This window comes from Pseudonaja textilis, chromosome 1 (genome assembly GCF_049901715.1).
Source record: "Pseudonaja textilis isolate UNSWEBS1 chromosome 1, rPseTex1.2, whole genome shotgun sequence".
NCBI classification, from domain to species: Eukaryota; Metazoa; Chordata; class Lepidosauria; order Squamata; family Elapidae; genus Pseudonaja; species Pseudonaja textilis.
In genome coordinates, this window is record NC_141990.1 from 99,447,334 (window position 1) to 99,470,828 (window position 23,495).

A 23,495-nucleotide genomic window follows, 5' to 3' on the forward strand; every position below is an offset into this window, starting at 1 on the left:
AAAAAAATCCTGTTTCAATTCATGTAACTTTAAAGCTGAGGAAGCAATGTGATGTTTCACTGTTAGTTTTTTAAATATTAGATATAAAAAAGTTCATAATTCCAATTTTAGATTTCAAAATTAAAATACGTTCATCTTTTGCAATTATTTTGTGGGTTCTTTTTTTACATGATGCTTTCATGTTTGTGTTCTTTTTTGTTTCCAGCATATTATCAAGTTTCACCGTGCCTCAAAAGCAAACAAAAAACCCATGCAACTGCCAAGATCTATGGTCAAATCACTACTTTATCAGATTCTTGATGGAATCCATTATCTCCATGCAAACTGGGTGCTTCACAGAGATTTAGTAAGTGCTGTGACTTTAACTGCCTACAAATAGACAGTTATATTTGTATTTTTTTAAAAGTACAGATAAAAATGCAAAATATTAATCTCTTGGATTACTACACTTCTTCCTGAAAATTATACCATATTTACCCAATAGCAAGATGAGCCAGAACGTAAATGTGCTCATTTCAAAGAAATTGCAGAATATATAGAGAAATCCAATGGAGTTCCAAGCTTGTCACCCTAGGTTTGCCAGCTTCATCTGAAACCAATCCTAGAGATTTTTTCCTTTTAGTATCTGTAAGCAGCTGATAGGCAGGCAGGCAGGCAGGCAGTTATTGGCCAGAAGCCACACTCAAAATGGCAGAGCAGAAAAGCAACCATAACAAAAGATACAACAAAACAACAATTTTTAAAAATCTATGTAAAATTAGATTCAATTAATTTTATCAAATTAACTCATTTATCAAATTAACTGATCCACTCTTCTCACATATTAACTATTATGCCCCAAACTTAGCAGAAATAGTAAAAAAAGAAAACAGAATGGAATGAGGTGAAGGAGAAAATAGATATAAATGGGAAATGACAGGAAGGACAAAGCTAGAAATGAGGTGAGAAGCAATAATTAGCAGAAAAGAAAAGTTTTCTTTAGTAATTTCAGAAAAGGGCTTATTTTCAAAGCCACCCATACTTTTCAGCAGTGATGCCTGCAACCATTTCAATCCCCTGCCAGGTTTGTTTTTAACAGCCTGTATATCTGGAGTAAAAGATTGTCTCATCACTAAAAAATGGTAAATAATTTTTAGAAATTTCAAAGGAAAACTTAATTTTAGCAATAGCATTTAGACTTATAGACTGCCTCACAGTGCTTTACAGCCCTCTCTAAGTGATTTATAGAGTCAGCATATTGCCCTCAACAATCTGGCTCTTCATTTTACCGACCTCAAAAGGATGGAAGCCTGAGTCAATCTTGAGCCCGTGAGAATCGAACTACTGGCAATCTATAGTTAGCAGAATTAGCCAGCAAAGCTGCATTCTAACCACTGTACCACCATGGCTCATTAGCAGGAGTATCAAACTTGCATTGTCATGGGAAGTATCGGGACTTTTCCCCCCTTCGCTAAACTGGCGGGGGCAGGGCCACCATGTGATGAATCTGGCCCGCAGGCCACAAGTTTGACACCCCTGACCTATAGTATATTCTACAGGTCAGTTTTAAAACTGTTAAAAACAGCTATAAAGTCTGCTACATTTTACTTTGGAAGATATTAAAATATAGTAGGGTTATTATATTTTTCTACTATTGTAAAAACTGCAGCTACCATTTTGTTGAAATTCTCTCAATTTTTCACATAGTTTATAGGAAATAAACTATTGGTGAGATAAATATGTATCAGCTTAAATAATTCATTAATAATATTGAAAATATTGTCTGAAAAGAAACTTTAAATATACCTGCCTTGATTCTGCATGATGGAACAGAGAACAGAGGGAAATTCGGGTAGCTTTCAAGATTCTGTTATTGTATCCTATAATAATAAAATAGAATATCATTAGTTCTTGTAGAGACTGTTTCTTGACCTGAACTGCATTGAAGGATTCATAGGATTGTAGTGTTTTGGGTATAGAAACAAATACAATTCCATTCAAAACAGAAAAGTCAGTTAAGAGAAAATTTGTTAAATTTAATTATTAAAATTTTAAATTAAAATTGTTAAATTAAAATTACTTAATTTTAATGTTTAAAAAAGATGATACTTTTCTTGAATTTTCTATTATTTAAAGGACTACTTGAATAATTAACATTATTACAAGGATTTCTGTCTTTAAGCTGCCTTCTCAATCCGATGTTAAATGAAATCCAGTTGTATATCCTGAAACAGTTGCCCTGCTGTCTAGGAATATTATAGTACTGGTAGAGCAAATGAATAGGACTGGGAAAATGGGAGTTGCCTTTGAGTTCAATAGGAAGAACCTTAATAATTTTCCTTCTAATTCAGCCTGCTTTTAGTGAACTGAAAGTCTGCAAAAAGAACAAGAGAAAATGTAAGCAATGACTATTACTGCTTTAAGAAGCAGAGAGATTTTAGTTGTGACCTGTAGTGTTTGTGGCAAATTTGTGCTCCAGCTCGAGAATAAGTTGCAAAGACTATAGCAATCCTTGAAAAAAAAAACACAAATTTATTGGAAAGCAAATGTTCTGTAGAATATCAAGACCTTGAGTCTGAGACTTAGACAGACCCCCTCATGATGCATTGAGGTGTAAAAGGAAAGTGAGGTAAAGACCAATCAAGCTTGTAAGATTCTGGTACTATTTCTCAATGAAGTAAAGCTCTATTCTTCCTATGGAGTTGGTTTCCTGACCTGGTCTATCTTGTAGGACTGACATGGCCATCCTTCAGTTCATAAGAGAAGTACAATGTTAAAAAAGAAAATCAATACCCTTTTGACACCCATGGTTTAGAGCCTTTGGGAAAAGAAAAAAGGCTGGGATTAAGAGAGATGATTGTAGAATACTTGTCCCAGCTTCGGCCAACCTAGCAGTTCAAAAGCATGTAAAAATGCAAGTAGAAAAATAGGGACCATTTTGGTGGGAAGGTAATAGCGTTCTATGCGCCTTCAGTGTTTAGTCATGCTGGCCACATGACCACGGAGATATCTTAGGACAGCATTGTCTCTTTGGCTTTGTAATAAGGATGAGCACCGCCCCCTAGAGCCGGAAACGACTAGCACATATTTGCGAGGGGAACCTTTACCTTTAAAGAATACAGGGGATGCAAATAAACCTTTCAAGAAGGGCCTCCTTGTTTTGGTAAATCATGACTCACTAATAGGAAGAACTAAAACAGAAATGTGTTCACTGGAACTAATAAAACTGTTCGTGCTAGTTCTAAATACTGAAATTACCTGGTATTTGTATGCTTTACAGTAAGAAGTACTCAAATGTTTCTCAAAAACATTTTTTCAAGTCCACACTCATTGTTCTCTATGGGAAATAGTAACTTAAGTTTTAATCTGACATATGTGTTCCTGATTGTAGAGCAGTGTGTTCATTTCCATGACAGAATTATAAACTGTTTCTGTATGTCTATTAAATATAAATTAATACAATTTTTCCCTTTTAAATAGCTTTGATCAATTGAATGTAAATACTGTTTTGGCCTTTTAGAAAGGCCTTGGTGGAAATAAGAATCATATCATAGGAGAAACCTGTTAGACAGTCCCTTACAAAGACTATATTTTATAGGGGATCCATCTATTACCACAGCATAACGTATCTATATAAAGGTGGATGAAGATGGAATGTACAGGTGAAACTCGAAAAATTAGAATATTGTGCAAAAGTTCATTTATTTCAGTAATGCAACTTAAAAGGTGAAACTAATATATGAGATAGAGTCATTACATGCAAAGCAAGATAGTTCAAGCCGTGATTTGTCATAATTGTGATGATTATAGCTTACAGTTCATGAAAACCCCAAATTCACTATCTGAGAAAATTAGAATATTACATGCAATCAATAAAACAAGGTTTGTACATGGAACAGTATCGGACCTCTGAAAAGTATAAGCATGCATATGTACTCAGTACTTGGTTTGGGCCCCTTCTGCAGCAATTACTGCCTCAATGCGGCGTGGCATGGAAGCTATCAGCCTGTGGCACTGCTGAGGCATTATGGAAGACCAGAATGCTTCAATAGCAGCCTTCAGCTCTTCTGCATTGTTGGGTCTCATGTCTCTCATCTTTCTCTTGGCAATGCCCCATAGATTCTCTATGGAGTTCAGGTCAGGCGAGTTTGCTGGCCAATCAAGCACAGTAATCCCTCAGTCATTGAACCAGGTTTTGGTGCTGTTGGCAGTGTGCGCAGGTGCCAAGTCCTGCTGGAAAATGAAATCCGCATCCCCAAAAAGCTCATCTGCGGAAGGAAGCATGAAGTGCTCCAAAATCTCTTGGTAGATGGCTGCATTGACTCTGGACTTAATGAAGCACAGTGGACCAACACCAGCAGATGACATGGCTCCCCAAATCAACACAGACTGTGGAAACTTCACACTGGACTTCAATCATCTTGCAGTGTGTGCCTCTCCATTCTTCCTCCAGACTCTGGGTCCTTGGTTTCCAAATGAGATGCAAAAGTTGCTCTCATCAGAAAAGAGGACTTTGGACTACTGAGCAACAGAACAGTTCTGTTTTTCTTTAGCCCAGGTAAGACGCTTCTGATGTTATTTGTTCAGGAGCTGCTTGACAAGAGGAATACGCCATTTGAAGCCCATGTCCAGGATCTGTCTGTGTGTGGTGGCTCTTGATGCACTAACTCCAGCCTCAGTCCACTCCTTGTGAAAGTCCCCAACACTTTTGAATGGCCTTTTCTTGACAATCCTCTCCAGGCTGCGGTCATCCCTGCTGCTTGTGCACCTTTTTCTTCCACACTTTTCCCTTCCACATAACTTTCTATTAATGTGCTTTGATACAGCACTTTGGGAACATCCAGCTTATTTTGCAATTACTTTTTTGAGGCTTTCGCTCCTTATGGAGGGAGGGTGTCAATGATGGTTTTCTGCACAACTGTCAGGTCAGCAGTCTTTCCCATGATTGTGATTTTTATTGAACCAGACTGAGAGACCATTTGAAGGCTCAGGAACCCTTTGCAGGTTTTATGCCTTAATTAGCTGATTAGAGTGGGACACTTTGAGCCTAGAATATTGAACCTTTTCACAATATTCTAATTTTCTGAGATTGTGGATTTCGGGTTTTCATGAGCTGTAAGCCATAATCATCTCAATTATGACACATCACGGCTTGAACTATCTTGCTTTGTATGTAATGAGTCTATCTCATATATTAGGTTCACCTTTTAAGTTGCATTACTGAAATAAATGAACTTTTGCACGACATTCTAATTTTTTGAGTTTCACCTGTATGCAATAGGCAGTTCATTCATTAGGAACCTAGATGAATTGTGATAAGCATTTTTTAAAATTGTGGTTAGCATACCTGATATCTTAGTTATGAGTTCATAGCAGGGAGGAAGGACTTCTGGTTGTGGCCTATACTGACACAAGAAGTATTTAAAATATATAGTCCTGAAGTTGTAGACAATGGCTTTTTGAAAAGCATTGGCTTACATTACTTAATGTCTGGGAACAAAATGGTAAACAGCATTCTGAGATAGAATAGAATAGAATAGAATAGAATAGAATAGAATAGAATAGAATAGAATAGAATAGAATAGAATTCTTTATTGGCCAAGTGTGATTGGACACACAAGGAATTTGTCTTGGTGCATATGCTCTCATTGTACATAAAAGAAAAGATACATTCATCAAGAGTCAGTCATGAATTACAACATTTAATGATAGTCATAGGGTACAATAAGCAATCAAATCATACTAGGAAATAGTCAATATAAATCATAAGGATACAAGCAACAAAGTTACAGTCATACAATCACAACTGGGAGGGGATGGGTGATAAGGAGTGATGAGAAGATTGATAGTAATAGTAGTGCAGACTTTGTAAATAGTTGGACAGTGTTGAGGGAATTATTTGTTTAGCAGAGTGATGGCATTTAGGGAAAAACCTGTCCTTGTGTCTAGTCATTCTGGTATGCAGTGCTCGATAGCGTCATTTTGAGGGAAGGAGTTGAAACAGTTTATATCCGGGATGTGAGGGGTCTGTAAATATTTTCACAGCCCTCTTTTTGACTCATGCAGTATACAGGTCCTCGATTGAAGGCAGGTGGGTAGTAATTGTTTTTTCTGCAGTCCTAATTATCCTCTGAAGTCTGTGTCTGTCTTGTTGGATAGCAGAACCAAACCAGACAGTTATAGAGGTGCAAATGACAGACTCAATATTTCCTCTGTAGAAGTGGATCAGCAGCTCCTTGGGCAGTTTGAGCTTTCTGAGTTGGCGCAGAAAGAGCATTCTTTGTTGTGCTATTTTGATGACGTTTTTGATGTTAAGTGTCCATTTTAGGTCTTGTGATATGGTAGAACCTAGAAATTTGAAGATCTCTAATGTTGATACTGTGTTGTCTAGTATTGTAAGAGGTGGTAGTATGGGAGGGTTTCTTCTAAAGACTACTACCATTTCTACGGTTTTGAGTGTGTTCAGTTCCAGATTGTTCCAGTTACACCATGAGGCAAGTTGTACAACCTCCTGTCTGTATACAGATTCGTCGTTGTCTCGAATAAGACCAATCACTGTTATGTCATCTGCAAACTTCAGTATTTTAACAGATGGATCATTTGAGATGCAGTCATTGGTATAGAGAGAGAAGAGAAGTGGAGATAGCACACAGCCTTGGGGGGGGGGACTGTGCTAATTGTACAGGTATCAGATGTGATTCTGCCTAGCTTCACCTGCTCTTCCTGTCTGTTAGGAAACTTATGATCCATTTACAAGTGTATTCAGGTACCGCTCGCTGGTTTAGTTTAGTTAGAAGAATGTCTGGAATGATGGTTTTGAATGCTGAACTGAAGTCTACAAAGAGGACCCTTGCATAGATATTTGGAGATTCAAGGTGTTGTAGGATGGCAGAGCCATATTAACAGCATCACCTGTCAATCTGTTTGCTCGCTAGGCAAACTGCATGGGATCTAACAGCAGATCCGTGATGGTTTTCAGATGGGACAACACTAGCCTTTCAAAGATTTTCACAACTACAGATGTTAGAGCAACTGGTCTGTAGTCATTCAATTCCTTGATGGAGGGCTTCTTCGGCACTGGGATGATAGTAGAGCATTTGAAGCAAGAAGGAACATAGCCCATCTCTAATGATTTATTGAAGATTCGGGTAAAGATGGTCAGCACAGACCTTTAAGCAAAAAGGAGTTATCTTGTCTGGCCCTGGTGCTTTTCCTGGCTTTTGTCTGTGAAATCAATCTTGCATTTCCTTTTCTATGATCACCGGGGGTTGTGAACCCAATGGGTTGGGGTCAGTTGTAGGAGCTTGGCTGTTGTTGGTGTGTTTGAGATGGGGGTTGTGGAGAGAGGTTGCTGTAGTTTCCTTTCAAACCTGCAGTAAAACATTCAGGTCATCTGCTAGTTGTTGATGTCCTTCTGAAGGAGGTTTGCTGTAGCCAGTAATGTTTTTAAGAGTTTTCCACATGTTTGCTGGTTCATTTGTTGAGAACTGATTCCTTAACTTTTCAGAGTAGCTTTTTTTTGCTGCTCTGATCTCTCTTGTTAATATGTTTCTGGCCTGATTGTATAGCATTCTGTCACCTTTTCTGTAGGCTTCCTCTTTGAAACGACATAGCTGCTTAAGTTTAGCTGTGAACCAAGGTTTATTGTTACTATATATTTGCAGGTTCCTTGTTGGTACACATAAGTCTTCGCAGAAGCTGACATGATGTTACAGTACCTGTGAGCTCATCTAGATCTGCAGAGGTATCTTCAAAAACATTCCAATCAGTGCAATCAAGGCAAGCCTGGAGCTTCAGCTTTGCCTCATCAGACCAAGTCCTCACTGATTTAATTGTTGGTTTCATGGTTTCATGGTACCTGCAGGCAGGTACAAGGTGAATCATGCAGTGATCAGTGTGTCCCACAGCTGCTCGTGGTAAAGACTTATAAGCATCTTTTACTGTTGTGTAGTAGTGGTCTAAAGTATTTTTGCCTCTGGTGGGACAATTGACATGCTGGGATGACAAGAGTCAAGGGGTGGTGTTTTTTTTAATTCAAAGTCCTAGGCTGACTCTGCATACCCAGACTAGACATTAGATCCTCACAGGGAAAAATGTTGTTCTTGTTCAGCCCTGTTTGAACAAAAGGTCTTCCTGTATCTTTTGCTGGCTTTTTTTTCGTACTCTCTTTGGTACTGTTTCCTGGTTTGTCCTTTTGTCCTGAGTTGTTATTTGGTCCTAGCCTTCTGCTTCATCTCTTCCCACGTCTTTCCACACATTTCTGAGCTGAAATTGAAAAATCTGAAACAAATGATAAACGGAAGGGCAACCCAATTGTACTTTAAAGTTCTTCCCTTCATAAGCACATGGCTATGTATTATTTCTGAAGTGAAATCTCATGACAGCTTTTGTTCTGGATAGCAACCTTATCAGAACCTTTTATTTAAAGTAGGTGTTAGGTGGGTGCAGCTAATTTTTAGCTTGCTACCTCATGACCATTCCAGCTAAACATATAGCACAGCTGTTTTCCTTGCTACTCAACCCAATGGCAAAACATCATTTCACACTCGAACAGTAGGACAGCAAAACTATGCTAATCTCTTGGTTTATCCTTCCTACTGTTCTGAGATTCCATTTGCAACCATTTTATGAACATTGTTTATATCTTCTAGATAAAATATGTCCTTCAAGGGCTAAGAGCATTTTTAGAATTCTGTTCCGACAAAATGTTGCTGGCTGTATTTTAACAATTTTCAGAATAGCAGGCACAGATAGTGAACAAATACCATTGTTTTTACTAGAGCATAGTACTATTGTTACAATATTAAAAAAAGTTCTGAAATATGCAATTGCCATGAGAATACCTTAATTTCTTAAAACTTCTTTTTTCATTGAACAATTGCCACATATTGTTCGGTGGAAAAAAATGATTTCTCTCTTGTTTACCATTTTAAGTTACAAAGAAATTTCCTTTGAGATTCCCCCCCCCCCTCAGTCCAGGCAGAAATAAAAAGACATAAATTCTACAGGCTACCCCCTATAAATAATGAGGTCACATTCTTGCCCTTCTCCTTCCTCTTCTCCCTTACCCCTCAAATCCTATTTCAGTTAGTTTAAAGCCATCAAGTTCAATCAGATGGTCAAACCATATATGTCACATATATTTCAAGTTATTATATGTCAGAAAATACTTTCATTCTTTCTCAGAATTTGGACCTAGTTGAAAGAAGAGAATTTTTCAAGTACTTCTCTTATTTAGATAAACCTGACAAAACACCACATGGATAAAATCACCACACATTATAAAATTGGGTTTTCACATTTCAAGCCTCTTAACCTTCAAATTGCACATTTAGGTCTTCTATTATACTTTTTCTTTTACAAGGATCATTCCCAAATAATTACATTAAGACTGTAGTGTTGCTGGCTGAGTCTAACTTTTATTTTTTCCCATCCTGCTATTTGTCATGCTCAAATAAACAAGCTAATGGTTTTCAAAAAGAGCCAAGATGCAGATATCCCCCCTTTTAAAAAAAATAATACACGTCTCTTTTCTGATTAACTCTTTCCTGGATTAATCACACAGGTTATCATAGCCAAACGTGTAAAGACAAATTCAGCCTAATTAAGGGATATGAACTATAGCAGTTCCTAGAATATGACTGGAAAAAATATTACTCTGGAAATATTCTTATTTTCTTTGACATTGAGACTACAGAGACTTTATGCCATTAATAAAGATTTTGATGTACCCAGCCCATCTATGATCAATATTCTTTTACTTTTATATTGTCTCTTTATAAATTTATATTTCAGGTATGTGCAGTGATTCATTCTAACTAACTAGTTAAGAAGACATGATACCCAGATGGCAAGCCTTCCAGTCTTTTACCAATATTCTTCCTGTTAGTTAAAACTGTGTCCCAAGATTTTTCATTGAAGTTAACTACAGGATCAAAATTGCAATGGATGCAAATGTACAAAGCACATGAATGTCCTACTAAAAACTCTCCTTCATTGTACAAAATACAAAATGATGCAAAGTGATACAAAAAAAGAGATGCTGAGGCTCTAGAAAGAGTGTAGAGAAGAGCAACAAAGATGATAAGAGGTCTGTAGGCTAAACCGTACAATGAACGATTGAAGGAACTAGATATGTCTAATACACAATCCCAGTGTATTCTGTCTGTATGCGCATTTGCACAATAATGATCACGCAAGGCCTTATGTACAAGAGTTCTTGAAATCCAGCGCATTAAGTCCATAATGCATTGTCCATGTTAAACCCAGTGGCTTAATTTATCGAATAATATCTGTGCCATGTTAAATAATCATACAACCATTATTGTTCATTCATTTTCATTGGCCAAGATTATGTTATCAGGATCTCTATTTTCAGGGATCTCTGTTACCCTGGTGTGAATTATTGAGTGTTTAAAACCTTTGTTTTTATTAGATTTTTTCTTTGGGGGAGGATGTTTTCCTAATTTCAGTTCTAGTTTTTTGCAAGAATCTCAGCAATGTTTATACTTTTTGGAGTTAATTTACCATACAGATATTTTCATGTGTGATAAGTCCTTGCAATATAGTTTCATAATATAATATATAAGGTAATACAATGCATATTTTTTTAAAAAAACATGCAAGGACAACAGCATTATGCCAAAGAGAATGTTTTTTCTCATGGGAATGTCAAGTTTCAAAAGAATTATATTCTAGATAAGCCTGGGAACAGTAAGAGTTACTAAATGCTAGCATTCTGTTGTCCATTGTTTCTCTTATCACTTAATCGGGTGTGTTCCTCTCATTCAAAACTGCAGACAGTTTTACCTCTGTTTGTTTTTGCTGGCTCCCTTTTGACCTTCTCCATACGAAAAGAATTGATCACACTGAGTTGATGCAGTAGCAAAGTTTATATGGATTGATTTCTTTTTTATGTTAAGTGAGTTTTATTCAAGAGCATGTCATAATTGCCTTTACACTTTCTTTCTCCCTGAGATGTTTATGTTGTTTATGTCCACTAATCTGAATGGAATGATAACTTAATCAATTCAATATTACAACTCTAAGGATTTTCCGTTAAATTGCAGTGTGTGTGTGTGTCTGTGTCTGTGTCTGTGTCTGTATGTGTATTCATAGCAAATATTCTATGTTATTTTTGATCTTGTTCATTCTGCGTTATATCTTTACTGGATAGTCAAACCCTATGTTTTAGTCTCAGTTGGGATCTCTTTGTTCAGTTTTTATTCCTGATAATTTAAACATGAAATTCCAAAACTTTGTTTCTATAGCAACCAACGTGGCTTACTCCAGGGCCAGCATTTTCTTTTAAGTAAGGGTGAAAACCAGCAAAACCCATCAGTAAGCAGAATGTTTACTGCTTGCAGAATAAATTCCTTCACTCTCTCTAATGCCCGCAAATCTACTTTCTGTACATTTAGGAGGACAGAAATAGAGGACTCCCCTAAAAAAACTGAATATGCCCTAATTTTGGTCACGACTTTCATAAAAGAATAACTATCTTGAATGAATTTAAATCATCAGAATCAGATGAATTGAACAAACATATACCAGTTTTGAATGTTTTTTTTTCTTTTTTCTCAATGAAGTTTTTATTGAGAGTAGACAATATTAAAAGTCATACTAGATCTGATTCCTTCTAGGTCACCTTAGCCTCTGCATGTCAAACTTCTTTCAATTTATATTTATTTGTATATGTTTCTATATATCTTTTGAGAACATTTGTGTACAGATAGACCTATAACCATTCATTTAATGATCATTCAAAGTTACAACAGCACCAGAAAAAGTGACTTATGACCGATTTTCACACTTATGACCGTTGCAGGACTCCATGGTCACATGATCTAAATTCAGGTGCTTGGCCCCTAGGGTGTATTTATGGCAGTTGTGCTGTCCCAGGGTCATGTGATCACCTTTTGTAGCCTTTCCAGCTGGCTTCTAACAAGCTGTTAGTGAGGGAAGCCAGATTTGCTTAATGACCAAATGATTCAATTAACAACTACAGTTATTCACTTAATGACAAGAAAGGTCATAAAATGGGGCAAAACTCTCTTAACAATTGCCTTGCTTAGCAGTGGAAATGTTGGGCTCAATTGTGATTGTAAGTCGAGAACTACCTGTAGATGATAGTATCTTAGAAGTGTGGTCTCAAAATATGTTTTCTCTTACAGTTTTGTCATACCAATTGATAGCCTATTCTCCTTGTTTGGGGCAGAAGCCCTGCAAGACTGGATGTAGAAGGAAGCATTCTCTGTTATTGCCCTCTTTTCTGAAATGCTGTGCTTTTAGAAATGTGATGTTCCCCCAGCACACCAGAGATCCAATAAAGCCATTAAGATTATGCTTTTTCAGCAAGCTTGAAAAATAGCATGGTTCTTTCCTGTAGGGAAATATTTGTAAGTTTCTCCCCACCACCTTTTGGTTGTAATTGTTGCTTTGTTATTTTTATCATTTGATATTTTTAATTTGGTTACTGCATGAAGTACATGAGCTGCTCAGAATCAATTTTTGATTGGAAAGGTATATAAATGTAACAGATAAATAAACAATGAAGAGCTCAGTTCTTCCTAACTTCTGCTTCTCTTTTAATCCCTTGCTCTTTTCTGACAGACTAAAGGTTGTATTGGTGCCTTCAGGACTGGAATGTTTCGTAAATATTAAGCAGAAGTCAAGAAACATTAGGAATTTTGACTTGTTTAGTGGAAGATATCTGAAAGGGAGAAGTAGGGATGGGAACAGAGACTTTGCAGGAGTGGGGGGATTTCTAAATGGTAAGAGAAAAGCCAAATTACAAAATGAATCAGAAGAAGCTGGTCAGTGAGAGATTAGAGCTGGGGTGGGAATGAAAAAGGAAAATATTATATAAGATACACTGGAAAACTTGTCTGGGAAAGGAATTCCTCAGTCACATAGTGAATTTAATAGCCTGTCATTGTCCAAGTAAGATCCAAAGATTTAGACTAGTGTTTCTCAACCTCAGCAAATTTAACATATGTGGATTTAAAGTCCCCTGGGTAGAGAATTTTGGGAATTGAAGTCCACGTATTTTAAAGTTGCTAAAACGGAATAATACAGATTTATGGTAGATGCAGATGAATTGTGGATGGTGTCTTTGCAGGTAGTCCTCGACTTCCGATCACAATTGAACCCAAAACTTCTCTTGCTAAGTGAGACATTGGTTAAGTAAATTTGTCCTTTTTTATGATCTTTCTTGCCACAATTGTTAAGTGAATTACTGCAGTTGTTAAATTAGTGATATGGTTGTTAATCTGGTTTTCCTATTGACTTTTCTTGTCAGAAAGTCACAAAAACTGATCCCATGACCTCAGGACACTGCAGCCATCATAAATATGAATCAGTTGCCAAGTGTCAGAATTTTGATCATGTGACCGTGGGGATGCTGCAACCATCATAAATGTGAGAAACGGTCATTAGTCACTTTTTCCAGTATCGTTGTAACTTTGAACAGTCACTAAACAATCTGTTGTAAATCAACGACTACTTGAATTTGAGAAAAGTGAGAGCTGTGGACAATTTGGAGTCTGACAAGGTATCTTTCACATAAAGAAAAATGTGCAGATTATAGTCAAAACAATTAAAGCTAGTTTCCAAAATCAGCGACAGGCCATGAAAATAAAAATAAATTGATTTCTTCCAGTTGAAGGAAAAATATGGCTGGCTGTACTTTCCTCCACAGAGAAACATTATTCATAGGTCACATATTTCAGTTGTCAGTTGAAGAGTGACAATGGGCTGTCCTGAATTCAAGAGACTAGAAAGATATTTAAGCATTTCCAGGATACTATTTTCCATTTCAATAGAACTGTTGGCAGATAAGTTGGACACTGAGAGGTCAACATGGGTAGGCATAAAAAGATAAAATAGAGTAACAATTTCAATAGATGGTGATATTGGAGTCAGATTTATTAGCTGCATGGATTTATTATAGATAAAATGAAACATTTGTAAAAATGTATTTTCCCTTTTAAAGCATTTAAGTTATATTGAAGCAATGTTTAATAATATGGTTATTTCAAATGGTTTCATATAAAATTAATCAGAATTCAACGAACTAATAGAAAAAGAAACCTGACCATTTCAACAACCAATGAACAAGAGAACCAATCAGCTGCTCCAAATTTAAATATAGCTCCAAATGAACTATATTTTTTTTATTCAAATAAAAAACCAACTGACCACACTGGCACACAAAGACATTTATAAGCTAAGGAAAGTAGCACCAAAAAATCCTGCTGATGATGTTACCTAGTCTGGTAATGAAATGTTCAGAAACTAAATTGAAACAAGCTTAGAGAACAAACCACTGCCTCCCCCCCAAATACTTCTATCTCTATATTGAAAGAAATATACATATCCAATTTAAAATAACATTTCAAGGGAAGTACATGATCTGTGTATTCTAAATCTTTTATATATAAAACTGTACTATTAAATTAATGTGTGATACATGAAATATATGAATATTTTCCTTTCCTTTCCCAGAAACCAGCAAATATTCTAGTAATGGGAGAAGGTCCTGAAAGAGGAAGAGTTAAAATAGGTAAGTTTTTTGAATACCTGTATTTATAAATGTAAGTGCAATGGAAATTAATAGAAACCCAAAGCAAAGCATCTCAACCACATTGACTTACAGAAGGTATAGATAATTGGATTCAAAGGAAAGCTTATAGGAGAATATGAGAAAGGAAAATGAGTTTCCTGTATCCTTTCACAAGCCTCCAGAATTCAGCTGAATATGGTAAGTGGTGGGTAAGTAAGGTGCCAAATAACATGGGAGAAAGTCCCGTGTTCTCCGGAGATCAGTAGTAACCTGTTCTTCATTTAATTAGAGACGATACCATTAAAAGAATGTGCTGCACTGGTACACAAGGTAAGTGCAAAAACAACATTTAAAATTATTCCATGATTATAAAATATATAATTTTCTAGGGTAGGTTGTTATTACCTCTAAAATTTCTAGCCTACTTCCAAAACCCCCAGAAATAGCTAATGGAAACTGCCATGGGTGAAGTGCAGATGAGAAATTTCTGTGTATATTAATAGCAGGAAACTGTTTAGAGTGATTGATGTGATGTATGAACCAGTTTTGATATGAATAGGAGTAAATCTCTACTGAAGCATTAATAACAATGCATGTTAAAGACTGGTGTTACCAGTTTATCTGGCTCTTGGAGCCACTGAAAGGGAGCAATTAAAACTGAGTATATTTCTTCAGCTATGATTGAATGTTTAAAAGCTTGAAGCTCTTAACTCTGGGGGTAAACTTTACTTTTTCTATGGATCAGTACCAAAACCTGCCAAATCTCAAAATTTCTTATTTGCCTGTCTCTGCAGAGCAATTTATAGCAGAATTGTACCAGCTGTTTACTTGAGACTAATTATCAGTTATCATGAGGCTTCATTCCAGACACCGCAATAGACCATTATTCTCCAGATATTGAACTGCATATTCATGAACTTGCTTATTGTGAAAATTCATAGATATTACATGACTACATTAGCTATTTTATTAGTTTTAATGAAGTCATATTTGCACAGAAGACATTTTTGCTGCAGTACACAGAAATTGACTGTTTCTGTGTCTTTCCTTTGGGATTTAAATTCAAGGCCTTTCCCCCATATTTTTTGGAGTCCATGGAAATTTGGCCATTTGCTTCATGCTTTTGAGATCAATAATGGTAAAATGGTTCACTCTGACCCGAGACTCAAATGTATACTTTTATACTTATCATGCTTTAATTGATTATGTCAATAGAAAAAAAAAAAGATTTTCCTATTTCAAAAATTCCCAGTAAAATGTTTTGTGGCACTGATATTACTTTTTTTCCTGCAAAAATGTCACATCAATCAGAATTGTGAATGTAATTTTTTAAAAAAATATTTTTATAAAAGAATTGTGAATGCGAGAAAATCTCAATGTAACAATGTAGTATATTCCATAATGAGATGTATGTTAAGACACAATTCATTTCTGTTTACTATAGAACATGAGCGTCCGACTCACGGTGTCACCTTGCCATTACATGAAGTTTTGCAATGTTTTTTCCCTTCACAGAGCTGGAGTGGCCATGGCCTGTGCATGACTCATCCAGCCTGCGGCAGCCAGTTTGACATGCCTGCTATAGAACATAAATGCAGTGTGTTTTAATGTCCCTTCTAACCAAATGTTGCCCTTTTGAGGCCTAAAAGCCATGCAAACCAAGGTGTAAACAGCAATTTATGCTTAACATCTGCTTATAGAAGTCCTTACCTTAGTATTTCTCATTTATCTTGCTTTATTCAAAACTGCTTTTGTAAAATCATTTATGTAAAATAGGGAAGCTGGATTGTTTTTCTGGCAGATGCTTTTTAAATTGTACTAAACGACTCATATTGCGATTACATTGGTTTCCAGTGTGTTGCTCAGATCATTTCATGGTACTAGTTATTATCTATAAAACTCCAGAGCTTTGTAGGTAAAAAATATCTGGTAACCAATAATTTCGTTACTTATAGAATTTATCAGTCTCATCTAGCATTTGATATATCACTGTTTTACTGGTCTAAGTATATGGTAATTAGGCAGAAGTTAGGAAAGCTTTGTAACCTAGATCAAATTAACAGGGATCTAAATTTACTTATTTTAAAAAATTATCATATACTTAGACCAGTAAAACAGTGATATATCAAATGCTAGATGAGACTGATAAATTATTTTTAAAAATGGTACAAAGGAATAAAAGGGATATTTCTATCACAAATTTTATAATAGACATTCATTTCGTATTAATTTTAATTGTTCAAAAAAATGACTAAAAGTCTGATGGAGGCAGTGGGAGATAGGCACAGCTTCCTTTGAATCAACTGATTGTTTAAGGATGCCCCTCCCCCCCAAACATGTCCATTCATTTTGACAAAGAAATCTAATGAGGAGAAATTTAGTATTTTGCATTCTTTTTCATATTATAGTGATTCTATAAACATATTTAATATTGAGTGCTATTGCCTAAATATGATCTATTCTATATAATGCCAGTAAGAATAGAATCAGACTGCTGCTGCCCCCAAAAAAACCTTTGATCTGCCGATCCTTTAATGTTAAGCTTTATAGTGCTTTAGATACAATTGCAAAAAAGTGGTTTGAAGTTTGTGGGGACACAGACACACCATTCCTGCATACTACTAAAGCAGCTGCATGTTTTTTCAGACTGCACAGCGTTTCAGAAAGCAGTTGTACAATCCTGGCTAAAAGAACCACATAAAGCAATAGCAACAGCATTAGACTTATATACCGCTCCACAGTGCTTACAGCACTCTATAAGCCAGCAACCCCCAACCTTTTGGGTACCAGGGACCAGTTCTGTGAAGAGAGGTTTTTCCATGGACCGGAGAGGGCGTGGTTTTGTGTGCTCCCTCCATCCTGCGGATGGGGCTTCACTTGCTTGAGCGGCTCAGCTGCTGGCCCACGAACTGGGGGTTTGGGACCCTTGCTCTAAGCAGTTTACAGAGTCAGCATATTGTGCCCAATATTTTGTGTCCACATTTTACCGACCTCGGAAGGATGGAATGCTGAGTGAACCCTGAGCTGGTGAGAATTGAATTCCTGGCAGCAGAATTAGCCTGCTTTTGTTTTTACTTTGTCATTATGGGGTACTGAGTGTAGATTAATGAGAAAGAAATGAATTCCAACAACAGGCTGCAGCATAACAAAATTGACAGAAATGAAGGGGATTCTGAATACTTCCTCAATGCACTATGGATGGTTCATTTGTGCTCTGCAAGCCACAAACCACCTTTTTTGGTCCTGAATGTCATGAATATCAGCCTTATATGTACTTTATGCTATATATTAAGATATTTGACTATAAGTTTTATATCAAGTCTTTTAATCTGAACGGGAATATAAATTTGTTTTAATATTAATGAAGTGTTTGGACTTGCATAAATCAGTTATATTTCTAACAGCTGCACAGAACATTTATTTTGGCCTAGGTTATGACATATTTGATAATAGTAGATATAGTAATAGATATATTAAATAATGGTGTTATCTTCACTGATGAAGTCAATTCAAATCAACACACATGTTCAAAACCACTCATACTCAGTTTATGATGTTAAAGGGAATGGCAATAGGGAATGTTTGTAGCTCCTAACATGGGTGAAATGCATTTATAATGTAAAGTTTTGGGTAATATGTTCAGGATTGTCAGCAATGTTAACGTATTTTCCGTGCAAATACATTGGGATGTGGAGTAACTTTCAATCATTAATTCCGCCCCCCCCCAAAAGGGGAGGGGGGAATAAACTAATATCCTCAAACAGATCCTATCGGAAAGTTCTAGATAGGACAGCAATGTAAGATTGTGTATTTTGCCTAGCTTTAAGATAAATGAGGCAGTGATAATATCAGCAATAGCAGTTCAGAAGAATTTACGTCAGAAAAGTTTTGTCTGTTTTAACACAAAAATTGGTTATTTTGCAGCTGATATGGGTTTTGCAAGGCTATTCAATTCTCCTCTTAAGCCACTGGCAGACCTTGACCCAGTTGTGGTGACATTTTGGTATAGAGCTCCTGAATTGTTACTTGGAGCACGGCACTACACAAAGGCAATTGGTAAGTGTTTTGTTTTAAAAAATATAGCTCAATAACTATCAAAATTATCAATGTGCAGAATAAATGTAAGAGTTATAAAGCTCTTAAGTAGTTAAATACTTTAAATGTCTACTCCATTTCAGAAATAAAACACAGATCTGTTAATTCATACAAATAAAGGCATGCCCATATTACAAGTACCATTATTGGAGGATGTTTCACAAATATTTTGAATGTGTTTCTGTCAGACTTAATAGCTTTTTATTCCAAAAATATCCAATTGCCATTTCCTTTTCTGGTCTCCTGGTGTAAAAGATCCTGTGTTTTAGGTCATCTCTGTCCAGAAACCTTTTTAATCTGCAGGAAAAAAGAGCAAAATATTCTTATCAAATCATTTCCTCTGTCTACCTTCACCAGTCTGGGTTGTCCAAGTGTACATGGGCTGCAACTTCCAGGTTCTCCAGCCAGCATGAACCCTTGAGAATTCTCGGATTGCATTTCTGACAAATTTTGATGGTGTCTGGTTAAAGAAGGTTTTGCTTTGGCCGATAATTTTAAAACCTGCTGGAGTTGAAGAGTTGAAGAATATACTATGCTGATGCAGCCATATAAGGCCATGTTCCTCTAATGGCCACTTAGTAACCATCTTCTATTTTATTTATCAATTTTATTTGATAGACTGAACTGGCTGATACTCCTGCAGAACCATTATCTACATTAATTACATCACTGCTTTCAGAGATCACCCTCCTTTGCCGTTAGCTATCTCATATATTTAATTTCTTTGCCTTATTATCTCTCATTCCTTTTCCACACTCAATGTTGCATTGCTTATCCTGGAAAAGAATAGCCCATGTGTATGATTCTCTGAGGGAATAATGAAAAAAAAGATGTTCAGAAATGACAGCTAAACAGTGAGGAAACCTGTGGAACAGGTGGGCTCTCTTACTTGGGTTGTAAAAATGCAGAATTCTGAACATCCTTTAGGTACTCCTATTTCTATGATATAATAATGAAGTCACTATACATGCTTTTGAGACACTGCCATTGAACTCTATTGCTGTAGTGTATTGCTAATTCTTATTTGAAAAAGCAGAAATATGTATGTGGGAAAAGAAGAACCAAACATTTTTTTAAATTTTCTATTTCTATTCTGTCATTCTTCTTTTCTCATTGTCTTTTCAAAGTAACATTATTATAAATGTGACCCTGTGTACGTGTATAGAATATTGAACTTAAATATGAGACATGGATTTTAAAAAGTAATTTTCCTCTATTCCGATTCCTGAATACCCAGTGGTTAAGAAATATTCTGTGTCTAAAATAGTTTTGCTTCACTAATCTTATACATTTAGGAAATGTTTAAATGTTCTTTGGGATGGGAAGAGAATGATCTTCCAGTTTCTCTACTTGACTTTCTTTTTTTTATTGGATCTATGTCTTTAATCTTCCACGATCAGGAAAAAAAATAATTTATAGATCTGCTCTGAACATTCTTATTATCCTTGCTGAACCAAAATGAACACCCCAGAGCCATGTTCATTACTGAAAAATGCCCAAAATTTGTCTGAAAAAATACTAATTTGGGAACTTTCTTTAGGGAGTTAGGGGAATGGGAACGGTTTAACTTCCAGAGGTGTCATGTTCCCATTCTCAGTCATTAGAGATGAGTCTAGTGTGTTTTTTGGTAGAAAACTTAATAGTAGACTTAATATTTCTTCCTTGGCTATAGAGCAGGGGTGTCAAACACAAGGCCCGCGGGTTGCATCTGGCCCGAGATGTGGTTGGATCTGGCCTGCAGGGCCATTCTGGAAAATGTAAGGAGCCTGCCCGCGTTGCTTCAGCCCAGTCTACCCAGTGTGAAGAGGAAACATCAGGCCAGCATGGCTTCAGCCCAGTCTATCCAGTGTGAAGAGGAAACATCAGGCCAGCATGGCTTCAGCCTGGTCTACCCAATGCAAAGAGGAAACATCAGGCCAGCATCACTTCCATCTGGTCTACCCAATGCAAAGAAGAAACATCGGGCCAGCATAGTTTTGGCCCGGTCTACCCAATGCAAAGAGGAAACATACCAGCAGTTTGGGGAGTGGTGTCAAGCTGGCCACCCCCACCCACCCAGCCACAACCAGTTGGCCATGCCCCCCAGTCCCCCAAGTTCAACCCTAGCCCTGATGTGGCCCTCAATGAAATTGAGGTTGACACCCCTGTTGTAGAGGAACCTACTTCACTTCAGTGTTTTGAATTCAGCTGTGTGTTAATTAGTTTCTCCTGCATTGCATATTCCACTGTAGCAGCTAACTTGCAATTTATAAAACATATGAGAATGGAAGAATAAGGTATAAATATTTGATATTACACATGCCAGGCACAGGCAAGCAAATCCACTTGTGAAAAGTCCAAGTCAACAACTTTATTGTGTTCTATCTATATTACAAGATTCTCCCTAGACTGCTTCCTTTGCCTTGGAAACAATCCATAGAACTTTGGGCGGAGGGGTCAGACTTGTGCCTCTTGTGGCTATGCAGGGACTCAAGGCTAGTTCCCTGTTTGATCCCTTCTCCCTGCCTGCCTGGGAGTTTCCCAACATTACAGTAATATAACTCACATGTCAGCCCTTGGATCTCTTGGATATACTGTATTAATCTACTTCCCCTCCTAAATAGAATGGGAACATTGGGCCTGTCTTCTGATACCCAGAGAAATACTTCATAATAAGTTAAACTACTATTCTTGATCAATACATACTCCAACACTGTCAGTTCATACTGGAGTAGGACATATCTTCTGATTTCCTGTTGTAGAAGGCAATCAAACATAGAGGACTTGAAGGACAGGAGGAAGAGCTGCTACCAAGGCAACAGTCAGATAAATGGGCTTGAGCCCAGACCAAGAAAATAATTTAAGAAAATTTCTCAAACAAGCCCTAGATAAGGGAGGAGAGGATGACACACTGACATTGAGATAACATGGTTGCTATTGGCCCTACAATGTAAAGCAGACTTCGGAACCAATGCCATATATAGGTCAACATTATTTTTACTCTGACTACTATAATAACAGAATTTTGCAAGTCTGAGTGTGTCTTTGCCAGCACCTTACTTTATTGTCTCAAGGTAGGAGTGGCTTGAGACATTTTCTCAAGTTATTTTCTTGGCCCAGGCTCATGTGCTGCTCTTTTTGTTTACTTATTTAAAAGATACACTCACTACCCTTTGGGTGAGGCTTCAGAATTACATGCAGAAACATGATAATACTTTCAATATATAAAATGCAGTCATTGGTGAAGAGAATGAAACAAAGATATAGAATGCAGATGAACAGAAGACTTGGACTGAATTGGACAAAAGCACGTTGAAACCAATTATCAAGCTAATTTTGAGATGGTGAAAGTAACAAAGAATAATTTTTCACTAATGTTGAATTCTTCACAGTTTTGTCCTGCAGGGATTTTTCAAATTCTTTTTATAGATTAATTAAAGGGAGAAAATCCTGGTTGAAGTCTTGATTACCTGTTGAATAGATTAGATTGCTCATGATTCATGCAAGCCATTATTGTTGAAAAGTTTATGAAGCAACCACATGAACCTAATAAATAATGTGACTGCTTCAACCGTTCAAAGAGAGATGCTTCATGTATGCTCCCAAAGCACCTCTTTATAACAAATTGTACAACCACAGTATCTTTATTTCCCTTCAGAAGGCTTGTGATCAAATTTCTTCAGCAGTCTTGTGAAGGCTTCCTTCTTAATATACCTTCATTGTCAAGTTCTACCCAATTTGGTAAATTCAGAAATATTGCACTGCAGTTGCTTTCCTTCTGGGTTTTGGCCATAGAGCTCATTGGTGATTTTTTGATCACCCAACCTATCTTTATCAGGTTACTGTTGTGAGGATGACATTAGAGGAAACTTCATATAACCAGCCTTGAATTGTTAGGAGAAAAGTGAGATTTAAACCCTTCATTCAGTTATTGGTTCATTGAGTTCCTTTAACTTGTACTTAGTTGATCTGGCATGTGGAAAATGTAGCATTTCAGAAAATACAGTCTTCCAGTATCCAATTTAGTAACTTAATTTGCCCTTCCAGAATTTTAAAATTAGATTTTTTTTTCACACCAATGATGCTGGTATGCGGTCTGATTTCTCCTACATCCCCATCCCACGTGTATTAGCTGTAATGAATGTGCAGAAATTCTATTTCATGAGATCCAGACATAGAAGGATTAAAAAGTCATGTTAGTAGACCTGTCCATATAGATAATGGGCAGAAACAATTGAAGCCCAGAAAAACCAAAGGCAAGAAACCAATCAAGAGGCTCAATATCCCCTATAGATTTTTAAAGTGGAAAAGCAACCTCCATTTTGTCTTTGCTTTTGTCTTCAGTATTTTTTTCCCATTAAGGCTGCCTGAAGACAAATTCAGAGGAAAGCCTCCATCCAGCAGTCATTAAGCTGGAAATTAGTGAAATTGGACAGCAAGCTAACACTAGTGAAGCTAGTTGTAGTATAGCTCCTGTTCTTGTGAGGAGCAGGTGGGGGAGGAAGAGTTCAATTTATGCACAAAAGGCAGGTGTTTTTATCCTTAGGTAGCAATGAACTTCCTGAACTCCACATGGGTTTTGCTCCTTTAGCCTGAACAGCTATGTGGGGCTTGATAGTTTTATTTTATGAGCATTTTGTGCATTTGTTGAGATCTTGGATCTGATGGAACAGCTAACTCATTCCTTTCATAAAGTAACTGTCTATTCCTTTCTTCTTTTTTTACTTACTTCTAAATCTTAAACCTAGATATAAGCAAAATGGAAAGTTCTTAATGAGCCAGAGGGTCTCATTCTGGGAAAGGAATCCAACTTTTAGCACAGATCTCCAGGCCTCTAAAGGAGCAGGGTTATCACTTACATCTTGGTAAATCGGCAATA

General features: G+C 36.7%; 1 protein-coding gene across 7 annotated transcripts in view; it reads left to right on the forward strand.

Moving 5' to 3' along the window:
- The window catches only part of CDK19 (cyclin dependent kinase 19), a 94,504-nt gene that overhangs the window by 49,708 nt on the left and 21,301 nt on the right, over window positions 1-23,495 (forward strand). For 6 of the 7 annotated variants that reach the window (XM_026726612.2, XM_087912929.1, XM_026726610.2 and 3 more), the window contains 3 exons: window positions 206-346; window positions 14,485-14,542; window positions 18,467-18,598. In XM_026726612.2, the coding sequence (XP_026582397.1) occupies window positions 206-346; window positions 14,485-14,542; window positions 18,467-18,598 (331 nt within the window). The remainder of the gene's footprint in view (window positions 1-205; window positions 347-14,484; window positions 14,543-18,466; window positions 18,599-23,495) is intronic. The other variant, XM_087912920.1, reaches the window with a different exon arrangement.